Source organism: Vipera berus, assembly GCF_964194415.1.
Source record: "Vipera berus genome assembly, chromosome: 6".
Taxonomy (NCBI): Eukaryota; Metazoa; Chordata; class Lepidosauria; order Squamata; family Viperidae; genus Vipera; species Vipera berus.
In genome coordinates this window covers 59,769,123-59,792,542 of record NC_138208.1, presented here as the reverse complement: position 1 = coordinate 59,792,542, position 23,420 = coordinate 59,769,123, and the positions used below count along the sequence as shown (strand labels likewise).

Genomic DNA, 23,420 nt, shown 5'->3' with positions numbered 1-23,420 from the left:
TACAAGGATGCTTATTCTATGCCCAAAAATCTGCCGCTGAAATACCAAGCAGACATGATTTTCTTTCCCTTCCAAACCCCATAGACAGGGTCGGCCAGGTGTTGAGAATAGAATAGAATAGAATAGAATAGAATAGAATAGAATAGAATAGAATAGAATAGAATAGAATAGAATAGAAGTAGTTGGAAGGGACCATGGAGATCTTCTAGTCCAACCCCTGCTCAGGCAGGAAACCTATACCATTTCAGACAAATGGTTGTCCAATCTCTCCTTAACAATTTCCAGTGTTGGAGCATTCACAACTTCTGGAGGCAGGTCGTTCCACTGATTAATCATATTTCTCCTTAGCTCTAGGTTGCTTCTCTCCTTGATTAGTTTCCATCCCTTGCTTCTTGATCTCTAAGATTTGTTTAAAGGTCATTCCGGGTTGACGACTTGGCCTTAAAAGTCTGGAGAAATCAAAGGCGAGCCAAGATGTTTTCTTATCCTTTGCTTCCTGACACTTATAACAACCGCAACCACAATAATAATAATAATGCTCGACGCCCGGGCGGAGACCTTTTTCACTTTCTAATCCACCCCGCCTATGAGAGGGCGGACCTGTTGTGCCACCCAGGACAGCGGCTGGGGATGAGCTAGGCGAGTACTCTTGCCCCACTCTCGGACCATCTCGGAGGACTCGGCATGATCCGCTTCGGCAACCCCTCCTCCTCGGACAAGCGCCGCCAGCGGTGCTGGAGCTGGTCCTGGGGGGGACTTTTGCTTCTCTGGGCCGTGGCAGAAACTCGAGCAGGTGAGGAGTCAGCCGCTTGACAGGAGAGGCAAAGAAAGCCCTCCCGGCCACTTGCCGCTGGCCCGGGAAGGGGCTCGGGGGGCTGAGGCGGCTTCCAAGGAGGAGGACGCTTCCCGCGCCCCCTCCGCGGGGTCCCGCCGAGAGAGCGTGCGCCGGGCGCTCGGCGATCCCTGCGTTACCGCGCAGCCGGGAAATCTCGCTTTTGCTTTGCCTCCGGTCTGCACCGAGGAAGAGAGGGACGGCTCCGTCGCTTCCTCTCGGATCTCCTTTGGCTTAAGCGAGCCTTTTTTTTTAAAAAAAAAAGACATCAAGAAGACCTCCGTTTGGAAAAGGCGCACGACGCAAATAACTCCAGAATTCCTATTCTAAATTTCAAAAAGAAACGTATTTTTAAAACAATCGGAATAGATAGTATGGAACGGAACTGTTTCGAATTCGACTTTTGCCTAATGAGTAAAAATAGTAAAAGCAACAAGCAGCAACACTTTTTTTTTCACATTCTCCTTTTTTGAGGGGTAATTCTCTGCTGCATATATTATAAAGCCACGTTTCCTAGTATTAAATCCTGAACTGAAATCAATAATAACCAGAAATTTTGGGGCACTTTTTACAACTTTCAGTAAGTCTTCCATTCCTCGTTTATTTTCAAGAGGCAAATATATTCTTGTTTCCATTATTCGAGAAATTGGCTTACAATATATAAGGGATAAGATACTTGTATACAGTAGGTAGTGTGATTCCGAATAAACTTTGAAAACTACATTTAAATTTGTAAACACAAGGTGGGATTTGATTGCCCTCTTGAATATTATTCTCTTTTAAAAAATTCTCTTTTAAAAAAATCTTGCAAATTAGAAAAGGAAAGCCTATGGATCCTAACAATTATTACTGCAATATTAGAAGAGAAAATGTTTTGTGATGTATCATGTAAACTTCAGTTTCAGTTTTACAGTAAGTGCTTTGTAGGCTGGAAATATTTATAATTAACATATGTCGGCACCATGGATTAAGAGAGTATATAAACTTCCATTCTAATGAGTGCTAAAATACATAATAGACGAAATATTTTGTAACTTGATTTGCATATTCAGCCAGCACATCTGCAGTCAGTAGTTGGATAGATTGGCTACTAGTTGCCTTCTCCAATGAATTTGCACGCATAACATGGCCAAAGTGAAACAGTCTTATGATTTTAGCTTCCAATGTTTCTGGTTTTTGATAATTTAACACCTCTCTGTTAGTCACTCTGGCTGTCCAAGGTGTACACACACACTCAGACATATACACTTACACATACATATACATTCCACTGCTTAAATCTTGTCCCAGCATAATTCCTACACAGCACTTATAGAGGTTGATTTGTGATTATTTATAATGGCTGTGATATGTTTTGCTAGATGATAACTTACAAATAAATGTGAATGCCAATTCAAAATGACTAGCTTTCTTAGTGTCTTCTTAAAACCATTTCCAGTATAACTGTTCTAATAAATTTGAAGTACTCAAGTTTATGGATTAAGATAATGGAATACAGGCTGTAAGAACTAGAAAATACACAAATAACAATTTGTTATGTGTGAAATAAGAGACTTAAAAAAGTATCCAAACTGTCTGAACTGAAAGCAATATTTCATAAATACCTCATCTTATGTTTTTCTGTGTATTTAATTATGTATATTTAACTTAATCTGTAAAATAAGTTATTTCTTTCCAACCTTTCAAAAGAGGAGCACAATTCATGTAAGGTAATGTTGTAACTTAATTATACAGTAATATTTGAATATAACTCTCTTAAATTCAAACCAGCTCTTCATTTTCTGGGACAGATGGCTGTGTAGTATTATAACTTAATGTATATTCAAAAAAAGGAATATCATATGTTCAGCAGCACTCCAGAAAAAATGAGAATGATACTGGTAGTCCTCAACTTATAATAATTCATTTAGGGACTGTTCAAAGCTACAACAGCACTGAAAAAAGTGACTTATGACCATTTTTCACATATATGGCCATTGCAGCATCCCCATGGTCACATGATAAAAATTTGGGCACTTGGCAACCGACATGTATTTACGGCAGTTGAACTGTCCCGGGATCATATGATCACCATTTGTAAGCTTTCCAGATGGCTTCCGACAAGCATAGTCAATGGGGCAAGCCAGTTTCACTTAATGACATCATGATTCACTTAACAACTGCAGTTTTTTTCTTAGCAAACTGTGGCCAAAAGGGTCGTAAAGTGGGGCAAAACTCACTATAACTGCCTTGCAATGGAAATCTGAGGCTCAGATATGGTTATAAGTAAAGGAGTATCCATAGATAGAACATTGTCTGGCTTAGAAGGATTAAGTAGGAAGATGTCAAGTGAATTCTCTAAGATGAGCAACTGGAGTGGTGCTACCAAGAAGGCCATCTATAATTAAGTTGATCCAAAGACAAAGAAGGCCCTCTGTTAAGGGTACCAGATGGGTAGAAACATATAGACTTCCATGCAGCCTGGCTTAATGGAGTGGAGAATCTTTAAGATTAGAATCATCAATTATTTGAATCTGGGCTGCTTTGGACCCAAGGCAGTGTTTCTCAACCTTGGCAATTTTAAAATATGTGGATCAGCTGAATTCTGGGAATTGAAGTCTTAAAGTTGCCAAAGCTGAGAAACACTGATATAGGGAGTGCAAGAACAGTTGACAAGAATGATTTAACACTCACTCATAATAATCTAATAAAAACTATATACTTATTTTGAAAAATAATTTGGCCATTTCAGTAGATTAAATAATATCTATAAATTATGAATCTGTTTCTTAAGAGTGATTTTAAGAGTTGGGGGATAGCTGCTTCTTTGAATGAATTACAATCTACAGAATCTTTTTTAACTGTTTAAATGTAATGATTTTTTCCATTCCCTGACCATGTCACAAGCTGATTTACAGTTTTCATCTGATTTGTTTAAAAGTCCTGAAACCAGATAACACTTCAATTGAAGTAGTTTAGAAAAATATAGCCTTATCAATGAGTGTCAAAAATTATATGATAATCAAATATGTGATCTCTTCCTCTTTTATGTAGTATTCAAAATTCTCATTTTCTCAAATAATCAGAAATCATTTTAAAAGTAGGTAAATTTATTTTTTTGCATATAATTTTATTAAAACTTTGAAGAAAGAAGATGAAAAAAACTAATAGAATAAATAAATAAATAAATAAACCTTTATTGTCAAAGTACAACATGTGTACATTGAGATTAGCTGAGCCTTCCCCCCCCCCCGTGCTCTCTCCCCCCAAGAAACAGTGACAACAAACCCTCCATCCTACCACACATCCTATTTTCAAAGAAAGAAAATACAAAGAAGTAACTTCTGGGTTTCTTCACATCAGTTATAAGTACAAATAAATTATACTACTTGGTTGCAAAATACCTTATTTTTTCCCCATAAAATATCCTGACTCATCATCAAAACCATAAATCATGTTCATTTTTCTCTTACTCACAAAAACTCTATGAAGGATTTCTAGTTAGCAATAAACACAGAAATTGTTTTTTTCTCTAATCAAATAAGTCAATTTGGCCATTTCTGCAAGTTCCATAATCTTCACCAACTATTCATCAATTGTGAATAATACCAAATCTTTCCATCTTTGCACATATAATAATTTTGATGATGTTGTCAAGTTTAAAAACAAAGTTCTACAATTTTTCCCCAGTTGTTTATGTATCACTCTGACTTTGTATTTGTATTTGAATCCAAACTTTTTGAGTAATTTTATAAGTCCAGCAAGTGTAGTAAAACATCTCTTCTTGTTTTTCACTTTGCCAACATAAATTAGTAATGTACATTCTACACATTTTTTCTGGTGATGTGTACCAATACATAACTTTATAAAAATTCTTCTTAAGATCATAAAATACAGTGATGTAAATTTCAATCTTTTCAATCACATATTTTCCCATTGTTTCAAATACCAAAAGTAGTTGAAGTTAGTTGAAATTTTAATGATTAAATTACTCAAGTTTATTTTCAAGAAATGATAAGTTGTACTGTGTATCTCAGCATTCTTAAGTTACATTGTTACTTTCTGGATATATTTTGAGTGAAAGATTGGAAAGAATAGATATGGGTATGATTCCCTTACCCAAAGCCACTTTTATATAATGGTCAAGGCATCTGGTTGGAGATTTTGAGCTCTCATCTCAGCTTATGCACAAAAAGTCTGGGTGATCTTGGGTCAGTCACTCTCTCTCAGTCCTAAGAAGGACGCAATGGCAAACCACTTTCGAAAAATCTTGCCAAGAAAATGTCAGGGACTTGTCCAGGCATTTGCTAGGAGTCAAAGCTGAGTCAAAAGCACACACACAAAAAGCAAGTAAGGAAAGTTCCTTACAGTAAGGAAAGAAAAGAGAATGCTTACTGCAATGTACTAAATCTGCTTTTCATCTGCCACTAATAAATGCTTAGGACTGTAAATTCCATAATATAATATCAATATAATTACAAAATATATGTTGCTTGATCTTCACAATGTTAATTGCATTTTGTTGGAGTAATGTTATAACAAGGCTGTCCAATGCAGAAAGCACTTTAATCTTCAATTAAGAACTAAAGCCTTTAGTATGGAAATTGTAAGTTAAGATGCTGACCTTCGCTTCCATGCCATGTAATCAGCATGTTCAGCTGGCTCACATACTGCGTTTGTGTAAACTTAATCTCCATGTCTCCACATTCCCTTAGTCTTTTGGATCAGAGACAGTATAGTCTGTGGATTTGAGACAGTATTGTAAAAGCTGATTTTCTTGATATGCTTTCATTTTGATTAAAAAAATAACTGTCCTAGGTTTGTGAGGAAACTCTGTACAACATGAAGTCTACTGAGAAAGATATAATGAATTTAAGACAGCAAAGTTGGATTTAAGAATTATGGATGATATATAGAAAGGAGAGTATGAGTATATTCCCGATATCTCCTAATTTGTTAAAAAATATTTATAAGCAGCTTCAAAATACCCCAGCTTTCTAACACGGCATAAAGGGACACTAAAATGAATAATCCTGTATTAAAATACTTTAAAAAAGAAGTACTGGGGGTCCTACACGCAGGCAATGGGAAATGAGGAGTCTCACGGCCCCCCACTCTGTCTCTATTCTTGCACCACATGGCTGATGCCAAAGTGGTGAAGTTGCTGCTGCACCAATCAGCTGTATAGTGGTCAGTGGCACTGGGCAGCCATAGCAATGGAGCTGGATGTGCGCTGCTGCTGCTGGCAAACTTTTGTGGAATTCACTCTTTTGGAAGCATTTCTTCATACGTGGCTTTTTGGGAACTTATGAGAAAAATCAATTCATTCTTTTCACCTCATCATTGGAAAATGCAGCTGAATGTGAAAAAGACTTTCCCAGACAAGATGGATTGCTCATTTTGAAACTATGCCTGTAGTATAGAAATGCTGTGAGATCTTTCCCCCACTCCAAAAAAGAGGGTCAGTGGCTTAGACTTTGCTCCCTGCTGTATGTGATTTTTCTTTCCTGAATTATTTTGTGTTCCTGATGTGAATTGTTAGATAACATTAATTAGATACAACAATATTTGCAAACAGCTGGGATCAGTCTTGAACAATGTACAATGTGAGCCCAAGGCTTAAAATTTGTTCCTTGAAGATTAGCACTCAGAAATTGTGGAGAAATTAACTATGCAACAAGAAAATCTCAGGAAATAGAGATTAACTGGAAAAAAAGAATAAAATGTTGAAGAAGAATGCCAGGAGAAATTACAAGCTTGTTGGTCTTACATTGCCAGAATAAATATAAAGCAGTGTTTGAATGCTTTGGACATTTTCACCAATAACTAGATACTTATTCTAAAATGATGGATCAAATAATATCAATGTGCACTATCATTCAGCCATTTTCTTTGATTTTTTTAGAAGAAGGAAAACTTAGGGTGTATTGCCCTGCTTTCCAAAGTGCCTGAAGGCAGGACAAGAAGCAACGGATGGAAACTAATCAAGCAGAGAAGCAAGCTAGAACTAAGGAGAAACTTCCTGACAGTTAGAAAAATTAACCAGTGGAACAACCTGCCTCCAGAAGTGGTGAATGCTCCAACACTGGAAGTTTTTAAGAAGAGACTGGGCAGCCATTTGTCCGAAATGGTATAGGGTTTCCTGCCTGAGCAGGGAGTTGGACTAGATGACCTCCAAGGTCCCTTCCAATTATTATTATTATTATTATTATTATTATTATTATTATTATTATTATTATTATTATTATTATTATTATTATTATTATTATTATTATTATTATTATGCTCACGCCTACTGCTTCAGTGACTCCATCCAGCCACCTCATTCTCTGTCGTCCTCTTCTATTGCCCTCAATCTTTCCCAGCATTAGGCTCTTCTCCAGTGAGTCCTTCCTTCTCATTAGGTGGCCAAAGTATTTGAGTTTCAACTTCAGGATCTGGCCTTCTAAAGAGCAGTCAGGGTTGATCTCCTCTAGGACTGACCGGTTTGATCGCCTTGCAGTCCAAGGGACTCGCAGGAGTCTTCTCCAGCACCATAGTTCAAAGGCCTCAATTCTTTGGCACTCAGTCTTTCTTATGGTCCAGCTTTCACAGCTATACATTGCAATTGGGAAAATCATGACCCTGACCTGTGGTGGTGAACCTATGGCATGCGTGGCACAGGTGGCATGCAGAGCCCTTTCTGTGGGCACGCACGTGGTTGCCCCAGTCCTAGGCCTTCAGCTGGGGTTTATAAAACCTTTTTGCTTTAGGCCTCTGCCGCCATGTGCAAAAAAAACCAACATTCAATCAATCAATCAATTTCAATTTCTCACAGGGAAAAAAAAGAGATCTTGCAAAGTTGGAATTGATTGATTGAACTTTTTAGTCCCACCCAGTCTGCTGTTACCACTGCAGCCACACCCACCCAATGGGCCATGCCCACCCGGCACCCGACAATACATAAGTGGGTTTTGGGTTGCAGTTTGGGCACTCGGTCTCTAAAAGGTTCACCACCACTGGCCCTGACTATACGCACTTTTGTTTTGCGGTTTCCCCAACATAATTGCTTGCACAATCATTGCAATTAATCCAGTAAACCACAGATGACATTTCTCCTTCAGGCAAGGATTCTTTAGGGTGCATTGCCCTTGTTTGCAGGGTCTGGCTGGGTCTATGTGCCACCTTAGTACCATAGGTCGAGAATATTCGTGCAGCTGTCTCAGATACTCCATGAATGTATGGAAATGTCGTCCAGATGTCAGCTGTGGATCCTTTGTCAGCTGGTCATGGTTCATGGCACCGGCAGCAACATCGGATAAAATCTGCCGAATATCCATTCTGTATACATACCTGGTAGAAATGTTTCTGTTCTTTGGCCTTTGCCGCTGCTGTGCTGCAATGGCTGTCAATTCTATTAAACAGTGCTCGGATGCAGCTAACCTTATGAGCACTAGGGTGGTTGCTGTCATTGTGTAAAATATGGTCGGTGTTCATAGCTTTCCGATAGACACTTGTGGTGAGACTCCCATTTGGCTCCAAGCTGATCAGTACATCTAGAAATGCCAGGGCATTGTTGGTCTCCTCCTCTGCTGTGAACTGGATGTCTGGATAGATAGCATTGAGTGTTTCCATAAATCCAGCCTTGTCTTGATGTTTGATGATGACAAAAGTGTCATCAATATATCGTGTCCAAAATTTGGGTTTATAGTCATTCATTGCCTTACAATCTAGTTTCTGTAGGACTGCTTCAGCAATTACCCATGGGTGTGCCCTTTATTTGCTCATGCTTATTACCATCAAATGTAAAATATGTCCTGAGACAGAAGTTCAATAGCTGGAGGAGGTCTTCTGAGCTGGGTGAGTCAGAGTTTCGTGGTTCTTCATCTTGTAATAATTCTCGTATGACCGATACTGCCAGTTCTTGAGGAATTGAGGTGAACAATTATACCACATCAAAGGTTATCATCACCTGTTCCTCTTCAACTGTTGTCATTTTTAGCTTCCTCAAAAAATCCTCTGCTAATTTTACTGTGGTCATGGCACCTTCAGTGAGCTGTTGCAATCATCTGCTAAGCCACTTTGCCAAACCAAAGGTTGGGGTGCCCCTGAGCAAGACAATTGGGTGTGAAGGAACACCCACTTTATGAATTTTTGGCAAACCATACATATGGGCCATAGCTGAGTCTTTAGGTCAAATCGAGCTCAGGTCTTCCTCATGAACTCTCTTTTGTTTCTTAAGTCTGTTGGCCACCTTGTTGATCTGATTTTTGAATGTTATCATCGGGTCTTTATCCACGATTTGATTATATATTTTAATTTTTATAAAATAACATTTTTTAGTATTTAGCAAATAGCATGTTGTCTGGATTCATGTGTTTAAAAACAATCAGTAATAATTAGTTTCTATATTTTCATAATCAATTGGTTAATAATATATTTCTTAAACCTTCTCTTCACCAGATAGTCTTCTTCTTACTAATACATATTTAATGTTACATAGTACATATTACGTTCCTTTCTCTCTAACTCATTTTTCTAGCCATTGATAAAAATTGTCCCATGTTCTAAAGTATACTGAATCTTCTTTCTCTCTTATCTTCAATGTCAATCTGTCGTTTCTGCACAATCTAATTTTTTTTTAATTCTTCCTCTGTTGGTAGGTTTTCATTTTTCCAATATTGAGCAAATACTAGTCTTGCTGCTGTTAATACATGTAAAATTAAGTATATACATTCTTTCTCATATTTTCCTACTGTTATGCCTAACAAAAACAATTCTGGCTTAAAGTCTAAATGTTTTTTAATCATATGTATATTTGTATTTTTGACCAAAATCTTTTAGCTTTAGGGCATGTCCACCAGATATGATAGTAAGTACCTGGTTTTTGTTTACATTCCAACACTTACTAGACATATTTTTAAACATTTTTGCTAATCTCACTGTGTTAAATGCCATCTATAAAACATTTTGTATAAGTTTTCTTTATAGGATGCCACTTTCATTATTTTAAAGTTTCTTTCCCATAAGCTTTGCCAATTTTCTAATTCTATATTATATCCAAAGTTCTTTGCCCATATTATCATTGTTTCTTTTACTTGTTCCTCTTCCATCTTTAAGCTTAACAATGTTTGTAAAGTTTTTAAAGCAGTTTTTCATCTGTTTTCAGCAGGATCTGGTCAAATTCTGTCTGTTCTTTGTAAAATCCTGTTGTTTTAATCTTTTTCACATCTCGTTTGAATTTGCAAATATGGCCACCATGATAAATCAATACTGTATATATTGATATATGTATATATATAAATCAAATCTTGTCTATATTTCAATTTCAATTTCCATTCATTGTCCAGAATATCTTTATAGGTCACAATTTTCTCATAATTAATCAAGTTTGGGTAAGCAAATGCTTCCATTGTTGAAAGCCATCCAGGTATTTTAATATAAATTTTCACTTTTATTTTTTCATATTTGAAAAAAGTGCATTTCTTATGTAATGATTTTGAAAATATCTATGCATTTTATTCTTCCCATACCACAGACAGCATGCCATCCAAGTTGTAGGTCATGCCCCTTTAGGTATAGAAATCTTTTGACTCTAAGCATTATCCACTCTTTTATCCATGTTAATATAGTTGCTTGGTAATATAGCGTCCAGTCTGGCAGTCCGAATCCTCCATTTTCTTTTGCTTCTTGTAGCTTTTTTTTCCTTGCCAAATAAATTTCAGTATTTTGTATTTAGTTTATCAAAAAAAGGTTTTTCTCAATCTTATAGGTATTGTTTGAAATAAAAAAAGTAATTTTGGTAAGATATTCATTTTCACTGTTACTATTCTCCCCAGCATCGAAAGTTGTAGATTTTTCCACTTTTCCAGATCTAATTTTATTTGTTTAATAATCTTATGTAGTTATCTTCTTTTATTATTGCATATCTTGCTATTAAATGGATTCCCAAATATTTAACTTTTTTAACTATTTGGAGGTTTGGGATTTTTTGCTAGTTGATTTTTTTTGTTTTTCTGTAAGATTTTTAATTAAAACTTTAGTATTTTCTCTATCTATTTTCAACCCTGCCATTCCTCCAAATTCTTCTATTTTCTCCATAAGCTTGACGCTTGTTTCAAGTGATTCTTCTACTATAAAAACCAAGTTGTCTGCAAATGCTTGTAGTTTATATTTTTCATCTTTTATCTCGTCTTTTAATTTCTATACCTTCTCTCCACTCTCCATGCTCTAGGATCAGGAGGGGGTGGCCTTGTCTCTCATGTTCATCCTGTCCCAATCCTGAAAGGCCCTGGCATTTTAGTCTGTATATATAAATTCAGGCAAAAATTTCTTTAATCTTTCTGCTGTTATTAAGGCAAAAATTTTATAATCTACATTTAGTAACGATATTGATCTATAATTTTTTATTTGCAACAAATCAGAATCTTCTTTAGGTATTAAAGTAATATTAGCTTCTGTCCATGTATTTGGTATTTTAGCCTCCAAAAGTATTTCATTACACAGTTCTTTCATTATTGGGCTTAATATATCTTGTAAGGATTTATAAAGTTCTGCAGGTAGTCCATCTGGGCCCGGGGTCTTGTCATTTTTTTTTGCCTTTTTATGGCCTCTGTTATCTCCATCATTGATATTTTTTCATTTAATATGTTTTGAATATTCTCTGAAATTTTTGGTAGATCTGCTTTTTTTTAAAGTACTGCTGCATTTTTTTCTTTTGAAGTTTCCTCTGTATCATAAAGTGTCTCATAAAAATCTTTGATGATTTTTAAAATTGTGTTATTTTGAAACTGTAATTCACCTTTTGAGTCTTGCAACTTATTTATCAGTTTTTTCTCTTTTTCTTTTTTCAATTTATATGCTAACCATCTCCCCGGTTTAGCATTTTCAAGTTCTCTTTAGCCCTTTTAATTTGTTGAGCCATTGTTTCTTCCTCTACAAGGTTTAATTTATGTTTTATTATTTCCTTTTGCTTTTTAAGTGTTTTCTTTTGGGGGTCTATTTGTAGTTCTAATTCTAATTTCCTAAATTCCTCCTTCAACTTTAACTACACACACTCTACGCACAGTCACTCATGCGCTCGTGACCTCCCGTTTAGACTACTGCAACACTTTCTACATGGGGCTGCCCTTGAGGACCACTCGGAGGCTTCAGCTGGTGCAGAATGCGGCCACGCGAGTTGTGATGGGGGTTTCCCGACACTCCCATGTAACACCTCTACTCCGCGAGCTGCATTGGCTTCCGGTTGCCCTCCGGGTGAGATTCAAGGTGATGACCTATAAAGCCCTTAATGGCTTGGGTCCAGGATATCTGAGGGAACACCTGCTGCCAGCATCAAGTTCCCTTCATCCAGTGCGCTCCCACAGAGAGGGCCTTCTCAGGGTGCCGCCGGTTAAAGATTGCCGGCGGGTAACACCCAGGGGGAGGGCCTTCTCTGTGGGTGTGCCTGCCCTCTGGAACCAGCTGCCCATGGAGCTTAGGACCGCCCCCGACCTGCGTTCATTTCGCCGGGACCTGAAGACCTGGCTCTTCGAGCTTTCCGGCCCAGGCTGAGAGTTTTTAATTGGGGTTTTTATATTTTTTCAGGGATTAAATTTAATTCTTTTAATTGTTTTTAATTTTTGTATCAATGTTTTAAGTACCCTGTACACCGCCCTGAGTCCTTCGGGAAAGGGCGGTATATAAATTCAATAAAATAAAAATAAATAAAATAAACTGTTGTTTTCTTTCTTTGTTCTTTTTAGCAGTATAGGTTATAGCCAGCCCTCTAAAATATGCTTTAGCTGTAATCCACATATTTTGAAGTAATGTCTCTTCTTTCTTATTTATTTTGAAAAAAAAGTCCATTTCCTTTGTCGCTAGTTGTATAAATTCATTTTCTTTCAATATAGATTTGTTCAGGGACCATCTTAATTTTTTCTTGTCTCCTCTCCAAGTCATCTTTATTGGATTATGATCTGCCCAGATATTAGTTTCTATCTCTATTTCTTGTATCATTGTGCTCATTTCAGAGGATATCCATATCAATTCTAGACCATGATTTGTATCTATTTGAATAAAGTTTATATTGCAATTTTTTTGGATTTTTTTCTCTCCATATGTCTTGAATACATTTTTTTCTGCCATTTTAGAAAAGGCTTTAGGTAATATATTTCTTCCTTTCTTCCCTATTTTAGTGCTTTTCTAATTATGACAAGTGAAATATATATTAAACATTTATGTAGCCACTCATATCGTACTCTGGCTGGCTCCCAATCAAAAATTAAAATAACATAAAACCATATTAAAACAATAAAAACCAAACACATTAAAAACCAAAAATTGGGCTTCATCAAGCTTCCAATATGAAGTCAGTTCATCTGAGCACTTGGAGGAAAACAAAATTTTCAAAGCTTTATGGAAAGCTAGAAGGATAAAGGATTAACTTCAAGGGGGAGGGGTTACGTAAGGCAGTGACTACTCTGGAAAACTCACATTTCCTAGCTCCCATAAGATTACAACATTTAAGAGGATGGATTAGGAGAATGCCTACCTTATCTGCCCAGGTAGGATGGAAAGCTGTCCTTAAGAAAAGGGAATCCCACAAAAAACCTGGCCCTGTGACATATAGGGTTTTAAAGATGATGACTAACACCTTGAACTGCATTGGGAAGAAACTGGAAGCCAGTGTAGCTTGGGCACCAGAGATGTTACATGGGCAAACCTAAGAGAGTACCCATCACTGTGCCCACTGCTGTGTTCTGGACAAGTTGAAGTGTCCAGGTGTTCTTCAAGGGCAGCCCCAGTTAGAAAGCATTGCAATAATCCAAATGGATTATCCAAATGACCATGAACAAGTCCTCTCAGTTCAGGAAGAGGTGTAATCGGTGCACTAGATGAATCTGTGCAGAGGATCCCCAAGCCAAAGTTGCCACCTGCTTTTTGAGTAGGAGCTGTGAATCCAGGAGAACCCCAAGTTATGTACCAACTCAGTCTGGGAGAGTGCCACCTTGTCCAGAATCAAAGATAAAATACCAGATGGACATGGGAGGCCATTTTGCTAGGATTAAACTGAAGCTGGTTCCTCCCCATCCAGGCCTTTATAGCCTCCAGACATTTAGCCAATACTGCCTCAATATCACCTGTTCAGCTAGGGGTAGAGTTATATAAGTGGGTATCATCAGCATACTGATGATACCGAATCTCATACCAACAGATAACCTCCCCTAGCAGTTTCATGTAGATCTTAAAAAGGAGCAGTGAAATGGCATATTGACCTCTCCTTTCCTACCAAGAGCAGCTAGAACCAGCTATGAATGAAAGAGGAGGCCATTATAGCACAGTGGCTCCCATTCTTAGCCCCTGAAACTGGTACTAAAGGATATCATGGTAATTACCTCCAAAGGTAGTCAACAAGTATGAGCAATGCTGTTTCAGTGCTGTGCCTCAGCCTGAACCCAGACTGGAAAAGGTCCAGATAATCTGCTTTATCCTGGACATTTATAACTTTGCACCAACCACCATCTCAACAAGCTTCTCTAAAAAAGAAAGATTGGAGATCTTATTGAAGTTGTCCAATACTATGGGGTCCAAGGATGGCCTCTTGAGAAGGGTGCATGCCACTGCCTCTTTGGGGGCAAGTGGTACCATCCCATCTTGCAAAGATCTATTAATCACTGCTTGGATCACATGCCATCTCCTGGGAGGCCTTCACCAGCCAGGAGGAGCATGGATCCAGAACACAAGTGACTGAGCTCATAGCCCCCAGGAACCTATCCATTTCCTCAAGCGCAACTGACTCAAATTCTTACCAGATAACATGACTCAGACTTGCTTCCATCACTTCCATGGGGTCTCCCAGCCACAGTCTAACTCTGAGCAAAGTCAAACAACTTTATCTTACACATGCCAAGAATATCCAAGAATATTCCTCAAAGTGACCTTGCACGGGCTTCCTTAGCTCTTCCTTACCCAGGAGGGACCTGATTACTGGAAATAGGGTTGCTGCCTTATCAAAAAGTTTAGCCACGATTCCAATAAGACTTATTGGTATATAGTTTTTTGGTTCATCTTTTTAGGTAGGTGAACTATAATGGTGACTTTCCATCTGACTGGAATGCATCCTGTATTGTTTATATGAGTGATTTAAGATTAAATAAGGATGTAACCATCCTGTGTTAAGCTGCAAGGTCAAGACAAGCGACTAGAATGTTGCATGGAAGGAAACAGGTTTCTAACTACAAACAATGACTGAGAAAAGAATATCTTCCACCCATCTTCCTCTTTATAATTTTTTCATAATCAAGGAATTGGAGTTTTTAATACTATATTCTGATTTTCCAATGAACTTCTTTGTATCCTTACAGATATCCACTATGCTACTGTATATTGGTTGGAAGCTGAAAAATCTTTCCAAATTAAGGATGTATTAGACAAGAATGGCGACGCTTATGGCTATTATAATGACACTATACAATCTACTGGATGGGGGATTCTTGAGATCAAAGCAGGCTATGGTAACCAGCGCATAAGCAATGAAATACTCATGTATGCTGCAGGTTTCTTGGAAGGCTACCTCACTGCTTCGTAAGTAGTTTGGTAAACTAAATTGACATTGCTTAACTGATGATCTAAAATGAGGGTTGGACTTTTTGGAGTTTTGGAAAAAAAATACACTCCCTTGTTACTTAGTTAGCTGTATTCACAAGTTCCAAAATATTCTACTTGACCAAACGTGCCTCCAAAATAGAGACATAAATCCATTTTGAGCCATGGTTTCTTATTTTGCCTTGGACAAAAATGATAGAGAAACCACATTAATTGTAAACAATTTAGATATTGTGGCAAGCCATGATTACGACAGTAAGAAATAGGATGGGAGACTGTGCATGTGAAAGAAGTAGCTTAGTTACTTGTAATAGTTACTTTTAATACAGTACATATTAAGGAAAAATTCATCTCCTGGACATTAGACAACTATTGTCTATGATGTGGACCAGGCCAGAAACAAATTCTATGGAAGCCTAAAACTACCTTTATTAAGACTGGCTACCATAACAAAATCTTGCAAATTTGATTGTGCTTCTCTTCCTCTTGTGAATTGTAACTTAATAAGACATTAAGGCAAGTGATGTCTTGCCTAAACATCCCTAAACTTAGGCTATTCTAGATTTACAGGTTGGGAATTTGAGGTCCAAAATTTGAAGGGCACCACGGTGGAGGACCTAGAAGTGCTTTTCCCAAAAGGCAACTGGACTTTCTTGATTTTTTTCCCTTTGAAAATATTTTGCTTCTCATTCAAGAAGCTTCTTCAATTATAATTGTTAGAACTGTTAGAATGTTAGAACTGAAGAAGCTTCTTGGATGAGAAGCAAAATGTTTTCAAAGGAAAACACCAAAAAAAGTCCAGTTGCTTTTCAGAAAAAGCACCTTTGGAACAACCCTGACCTGGATGATTGAGAATATCCATAGACATATTGGAGGACATTATTTTAGGTTAGCACAGGTTTTGTAATGAATTAAGGGGAACACTGATAATCAGAAAAATAAATTATTTAAGTTACAAAAACGTTTCAGTTGGAGATCTAGTGGTCTTAGATAATATTGAAATCACCTTCACATTACAAAATTTTGAGTTTCTCTTTCTCCCTCTCACAAATATAAAAAGACTACTTGTATGCTGATGCTTGCACCTTTTCCTCTTCTTTAGAAAGACTTGGTTAGTGCTCTTTCAATGAAATGGTACCATGAAATATCACAGTACTCTCAGAGCATTTTTTAAAAGTCAAAATTGTCACAATATAGTGTTGGTATTGCATGCCACTAGTCCAGGCTGCATGTGATATTTCATCCAAAGCTTGCTTCTCTTTTTGTCAAGGGTGCATGCTCAAAGGAGAGAGTGCATTTTCTTATCTCCAGTAATACCAGTGTAATGCAAGAAAATACTATTTAAATTACAATAATTAAAAAAAATAACCCAGTAATGTGGCAAATAGTCTCCTACTGAAATGTCATTGCAATCTAGTACAGTCTATTACACTGTTTCCTAACCATGGCATATTTAAGATATATGGCTTTCAACTCCCACAATTTTGTACAAATCTATTATTTCAGATATCTGACTTTTAAGTCAATGATGCACTTTGACCCCAGGCTGCATGCTGGCCCCCAAATCCTTCTCTACACCCTCACTCCCCTGCAAAATATATCAGTAATTATTAACATGGGAGAGGGAAATGCATATGAAACAAACACAAAGGAAAAAGTTATATTATCTGCATTTAATTTAATTATATCGTACACATATGTTGTAAAGAGAATAGTAACTATTTTACTGACAACACACAACTACTTTCAATCTGCAAATCTACTCATAAACCTCTGTAAGTCCTTTGGAAGACAAAGAGTTTGCTATGAGCAAACTATGAAAATCCATATGGAGTTCTTTCCAGATTATTTTTATTCTCTGAATTCATTCTTCAATTTTTTTATCTCTATGGTTTGTTGTTTTGCCTATAATTTAGAGTAGGCAAACCAAGATGCAAGGTAATTTAGGAAAATCTTATAAAAATAACATATATATATATATATATATATATATATATATATATATATATATATATATATATATATATATATATATATATATATATATATATATATATATATATATATATATATATATATATATATAGTTTTAATTAGGATTACTGTGAGTAGGGTGGGAAACCTGCTTATTGTTATTTCACATACAGAATGAAATTATGTGCAGTTTTTCTTATTCTTTATATTGGAATGTCACAACTGTTGCTGTACTAAAGATACAAGTTAAGTAAAATGCATCAAATTTGTATATTATACAGTATATTCTTATTGGAAAGGCAAAACAAGTGGACTAAATATTTCCTGCATATTTCTTTCAGGCATATGAGTGACCATTTTGCAAATCTCTTTCCTGTGATGATTAAGAATGTCATCATTGAACAAAAAGTTAAAGATTTTATACAGTATGTATTCTATTGTCAAAAATGATTCCATTCATAAGTAGCAATGAAACAAGTACCATAATATGGCTTTACCAATCCCCAGTTATTGAATGTTTTACTAAGCAAATTCCACTTGCTCCAGCAATACATAACTAAATGAGGAGCAGACAAACAGAATTAGCATGACTCTGCAAGAACTGAAGCTAAAGCATGTGATACAAGGAGAGGCTATGACATAATTGATTTACTACATTTCCAAAATGCCACAAGCCTTTTTGGTTTTGACAGGGTCTCCAGCAGTTTAGCGGTCATTATATTTAGCAGAGTCATCTGTGATGTTTGAAATTATCAAAGCCGCATGTTGAAGGGAGACTTGATATAGTCACTTTTTAACAAAAGAACATATATTAGTATGGTTTGCCCTTTGTTCTGTGACTTAATTGTTTAATAGCTTGAGGACAACATAATCCTAAACATATTTATTTGTAAGAAAGTTCCACTGAGTCATAGAATAGAGCAAACCTTAAATATAAATCTCAGTAGTTTTGATAATATATATATCTTAAACTCAGATTTGTTCCTATATAGGAAACAAGATGAGTGGACCAGGCAACAGATTAAAAATAACAAGGATGACCCCTTCTGGAGAAATGCAGGCTATGTTATTGCTCAGCTGGATGGGCTGTACATGGGAAACGTGGAATGGGCTAAACGGCAGAAAAGGACAGTAAGAAGCAATATGTTGTCTTTAACTTTCAGAAAGGGAAATAGAGTTTAGTTTAAGGTTCAAGTTAAGACCAAGTCTTTCTGCTTTCTATACTGAATATGTAAAACATCCTTTATGTTACAGCTGTTCCATTTGATATAGAACTTGGTACAGCATTATAGCGGAGCATTACTTAAGAATTCTCTAACCATTTAGGAAGCTTAGATGGAAGATGAAAGTCTCTCTGCGGTTGCTATACCACACATGGAAGGTGCTGTCATTATTGGTCTAATTTTTGTATGGGCTGGGTGACCTTCCTAGAGCCAACAGGATGTTGCCATTGTGAATTAGCAGGAGGAGAATTCATTGGATACAAATAGCTTTCACCTTTATTTCCATATTCAGGCACAACATGACAGTAAAGATATGAATAACTAAACAAATTTTCTTTCTTTGACTCAGCACTGCAAGAAAATATGGAGTGTGGGGCTAATGGAATCAGGGTCAATATCATTTGAAGTGAAAATAGCATTTATCCCCTTTGAATTAATTTTTCTGAAAGCGATTTACAGAAAAGTATTTCTTGACTCTATATATAATGTTAATAAAACATTTTTTATGAAATAGATGTAACATAACAGTTGAAAACTATTGGCATGTACTTAAGTTCTAGAAGTAAACCCAAATAATTGCCTGTATTTTTTATTTAAGATTAACTGTTGGGCTAATAATCCATATTCAAAAGAAGGAAATACTTATCCTTTTTGTCCTCATGGTATTGATAAGCATATATCCCCCTCTGCCCCCCCAGCCTTAATTTAGCCTTATTTGTACCAAAATAAAGAATGATTTGCCAGTGATGCCACTGGCAGAAATATTGTTCAATGCAAAATACTGGCAGTGTTTCCCCAACAAATGCATACATTTTGCATTGATCTTGTAAGTAGGACTGTACTCTTTTTAGTGCCTTATTTGTTAATATACATAAAAACCCAGTTTTAAAATATGTAGTTTGTTTCATTTTTTTCCACTATGCCAGGCAAAATCATGAGAACAGTATTGAATTATACTCTTTACAAATAATGAAAATAGAAACCAGTTAGACAAATAAAAGACTACTTGTTTGTTCATATTTTGGATAACTATTGGACAAAGTAAGCAGCATATTTGTTCTTTAATATTGAAAGATTTTATAATAATATGTAATTTTTATGCTATATTGATAGCCAGGTACTGTTTTATTGTTGAATTTGGATTTAAGTATTTAAATGATATATTTAAAGGTGGTAGATTTCTTAAAATAACAAAAATAAGATATTTGAATACTATTTGGATAATTATGTGTAGTTATATTTGGAGACTTATATGTATACACCCAGCTATTTTGTTTGTTCTCCAATTTTAATATTGGCAAATGAATTAAATTCTCTCTGGCTCCTACCTAATGTCAAGTTCCAGCTGAGAAGCCCAATGAAGTAAAACACCAGAGTCATTGCATTCTTTAATGTTACATTTATTAGGCATTAGCAAATCGATAGAAAAGAAGCTAGCTCTGAGAAAATGGTGGGAAGCAGATAATTAAAAGAGTGAAATTTTCCTTTCCCTCTCTGACAGTTCAGGTCACATTGTCCAATATATTTTCCAGTAATTATTATGAGAAGAAACTTTAGTTCACCAAAACAACTGTTCAATGGCTTTGGCTCTCACGTGGATAAGTAGCACCAGTGGACCCAAAATTCTCCCCTTTTTCCCTCCTGTACTGTTGGCAAGCTAGAAGCATACAGCAGTTCTAAAGACAGTAGGTTTCGTAGCTTGACAGGTTGCCCCATTGGAAGGAAAGGGAACTTGGAAAACAAAAAGAATACACATCAATGCTTATCTTTCTTTTGTATTGGTCCTGGCTTCTGGGGGTATTTGGTGTGAAATTGTTTTACCAAACAATCCGATTTTATGTGCTATGCTTTTACCCATCTAGATTCTGACATCGAGTAACCCTCCCATTGGATTAAGTACTGCAGTTTCCCTTTGTGGTTTCTGGAATTGAGGATTCACTCAAGCTCATAATGCATTTCCCCTTCTTCCACTATTGGGGTGGAGCCGCTGTCCCTACTGGTCTCAGTGTTAATCCCTTGTGTGGCTTCAGTAAGCTGCAATGGAATACTGGGTGCACTTTGCCCAACAACCTTGGTAGTTTTAGCTCTACTCTTACTGGGTTAATGACTTTTACTATGGGAAAAGGACCTATGTACTTCGGCCCTAGTTTCTCGCAACTTTGTCTCAGCTTAAGATACTTTGTAGACAGATACACTTTATCCCCTATATGGAATGTCTCCTGGGGAGCTTGTTTCTTAACTGCCTGGTTTTTTTAACTTTCAGCTGTCTTAGCTAAAGCCTTCTTTGCATCACTCTAGACCCGTTGGAACAAACCCATTCAATTGCTTAGGGTGCTTGAGGAGGAAGGCTCCTATGGGCACTCTAGCATTAGCACGAATTCCACCCCTGCTGCTAACTTAAAAGGAGTGAAACCAGTACTACTATGTACTGCATTGTTATATGCCATTTCTGCAAATGGCAACAACTCTTCCCAGTTCATTTGCTGGTAATTGACATAGCAGCGCAGGTACTGCTCCACTATGGCATTAGCTTGTTCTGCAGATCCATTTGTACTTGGATGAAAAGCAGAACTGAGCCCCTGGGAGGACCCAATCATCCTCAGAAACTCTCTCCAGAACCTAGTAGTAAACTGGACCCCATGATCTGAAATGATGCATTTAGGTGCTCCATGCAGTCGGTAGATGTATTGCAAAAACACCTTCGCTAGTTTCTTGGCTGAGGGGAGGCCAGTACAGGCAATGAAGTGGGCCTATTTGGAAAACAGGTCTATCACAGTCCAAATCATGGTGCTCCCCCCACTCTCCGGTAGCTCCACTATAAAGTCCATGGCTATCTCCTTCCACGGTCTGGCTGGGTCAGCCACTTGCTGCAGCAGCCCTGGACTCTTCTCTGGTAATCTTTTGCTGGCCACACAAACAACACAGCTCTCCACATAGATGTCTTTCTTCGTCTTTTGCCACCAGAACTAACGATTAGCAAGATGCAGTGTCTTCAGGAACTCAAAGTGGCCTGCCTGCGTAGCATCATGGCTGTGTTGCAGGACTTGCAGTCGCAGGTGGTCTGGGATATACAATTTATCCCCCTTCTATGCCAACCCCTCCCTCATGGTCAGCTCTTTCTGATGAGCCACAAACCATGCGTTGGTTTGTAGCTCTTGCTTCAGCTGGTGTGCTAAGGCATCAATGTAGGGGTGAGCTCCTCTTTTTCTCCCGCCTTCTGGTTGTTGCTTGCCCCGCTTGCTGCCTATCGGGAATGACAGAACTCACCACCTCCTGTTGAGTGCTTTTGTATTGGGGCATGTGGGACAAGGCAACAGGCAGGAAGTTCTCTCTCCCCCCCCTTCCCTGGACTGTATTTTTCTCTGGCTCTTCTATGATGGAAACTCTATCAAGGAATGAATACAGGTAGTCCTTGACTTACACTTGATAGCTTAACAGTTGTTTGAAATTATGGTGGTATCCCAAAAGTTAATTATGACCCAGTCCTGTAGTTATGGCTGCTGCAATGCCCCATATTCATTCTCCCTTACAATCAACCGCATTGATGCTGCAGTGCCACTATCTTCTCCCTCCTCCCGCCCACTGGGTCTCTGCAAGAATTTCTCTCTCACAATGGCACCCTGCTGTCCTTAAGGTGTCCTTAAGCCTGATTCCCACCCTACTAGGATCCAGACACTTTATGGCCATTGCGACATGCAAATGTAATGAGCAGGCTCCATTTCTGCAGCACTGCGCAATCTTGTTAAGGCAACAAAACAGGGCAGTTTGTCTCTCACCTGTGCGGCAGTGACTTGGAAGCTCAAGGACTACCTGTATGGAGCACTTTGAGCTACCAGAATCTTCTGATAAGGACTCTGACTCTTTACTCAGAAGCCTCACATCTGCAGGGGCTGAATCAAAAAAATTCCCTTGCTCACTCATTGTATAATCTTATCAAGGAACAAATATTCCTTTGTCCTGTATCTGGTTATCTCTAAATAGGATACTAATCAGTAAAGTTGTCTGAATAAAGCATGTCTGGTAAATCAGTTTTAGATCCAATTTCCTTTATGAACTTTCTTTATGAACTACTATTTTTTTAATTTTAATATGAATGTTTAAACTAAAACATCACTGCTGTTGCTCTTTAGGTTTTCATGGTTAGGCATGGATTCTTTAAGCCTGTCATGTAGATAAACTCATGTAGATAAACCTGAATCTTATGTATATTGTTATCTTTTTGATTTCAGCCTCTCACTGACTTTGAAATTAGTTTCCTAAATGCACTTGGCGATCTACTTGACCTCATTCCTGCCTTAAACTCACAGTTAAGAAAAAGTTATTTTCGTTCTATGCCAGATGTTTCCAGGATATATCAATGGGATATGGGTCATTGCTCAGCTTTAATCAAGGTGAGATGTCAGAGCATGCACAGTCTTATTGCCCTGAGATAACCCAGAAGTAAATACAGTAAACAGTGGTCTATTAAAAATGGTGTATCTACACTATCTACAATATACACTAGGAACAAAATACATACATGTGGTAATACAGCAAACTCCAACACACAGCAGTTACAGCAGGAAATGTACAAGAGAGAGAGACATTCCAGCAAAAGCCCTCCCTTTTATACTCACTCTCTTAAAGGGTTGCAGACACAGACACAGACCCTGCTGAATCATTCCTATCATTGCATCATCCACCTTACCTTACATCAGCTGGTTAGCCTTTAAATCATTACCCTGACATGAGAGCAGTAGCATTTTTTAAAATTTTATTTTAGGATTACAAGGACTGATGAAACTGATTACAGCACAACTCAAGCAGTACAAATATTAATGCATTGTCAACACAACCTGCTTATTTTC

At 37.3% G+C, this 23,420-nt stretch overlaps 1 protein-coding gene across 1 annotated transcript in view; it reads left to right on the top strand.

The window, feature by feature from the left end:
* The first annotated feature begins 614 nt into the window (after positions 1-614).
* The window catches only part of PLBD1 (phospholipase B domain containing 1), a 38,463-nt gene continuing 15,657 nt past the window's right edge, over positions 615-23,420 (top strand). The window contains exons 1-5 of the mRNA XM_081331714.1: positions 615-793; positions 15,136-15,355; positions 17,692-17,775; positions 18,343-18,481; positions 22,803-22,964. Coding sequence (XP_081187840.1) covers positions 685-793; positions 15,136-15,355; positions 17,692-17,775; positions 18,343-18,481; positions 22,803-22,964 — 714 coding nt within the window. The 5' untranslated portion in view covers positions 615-684. The remainder of the gene's footprint in view (positions 794-15,135; positions 15,356-17,691; positions 17,776-18,342; positions 18,482-22,802; positions 22,965-23,420) is intronic.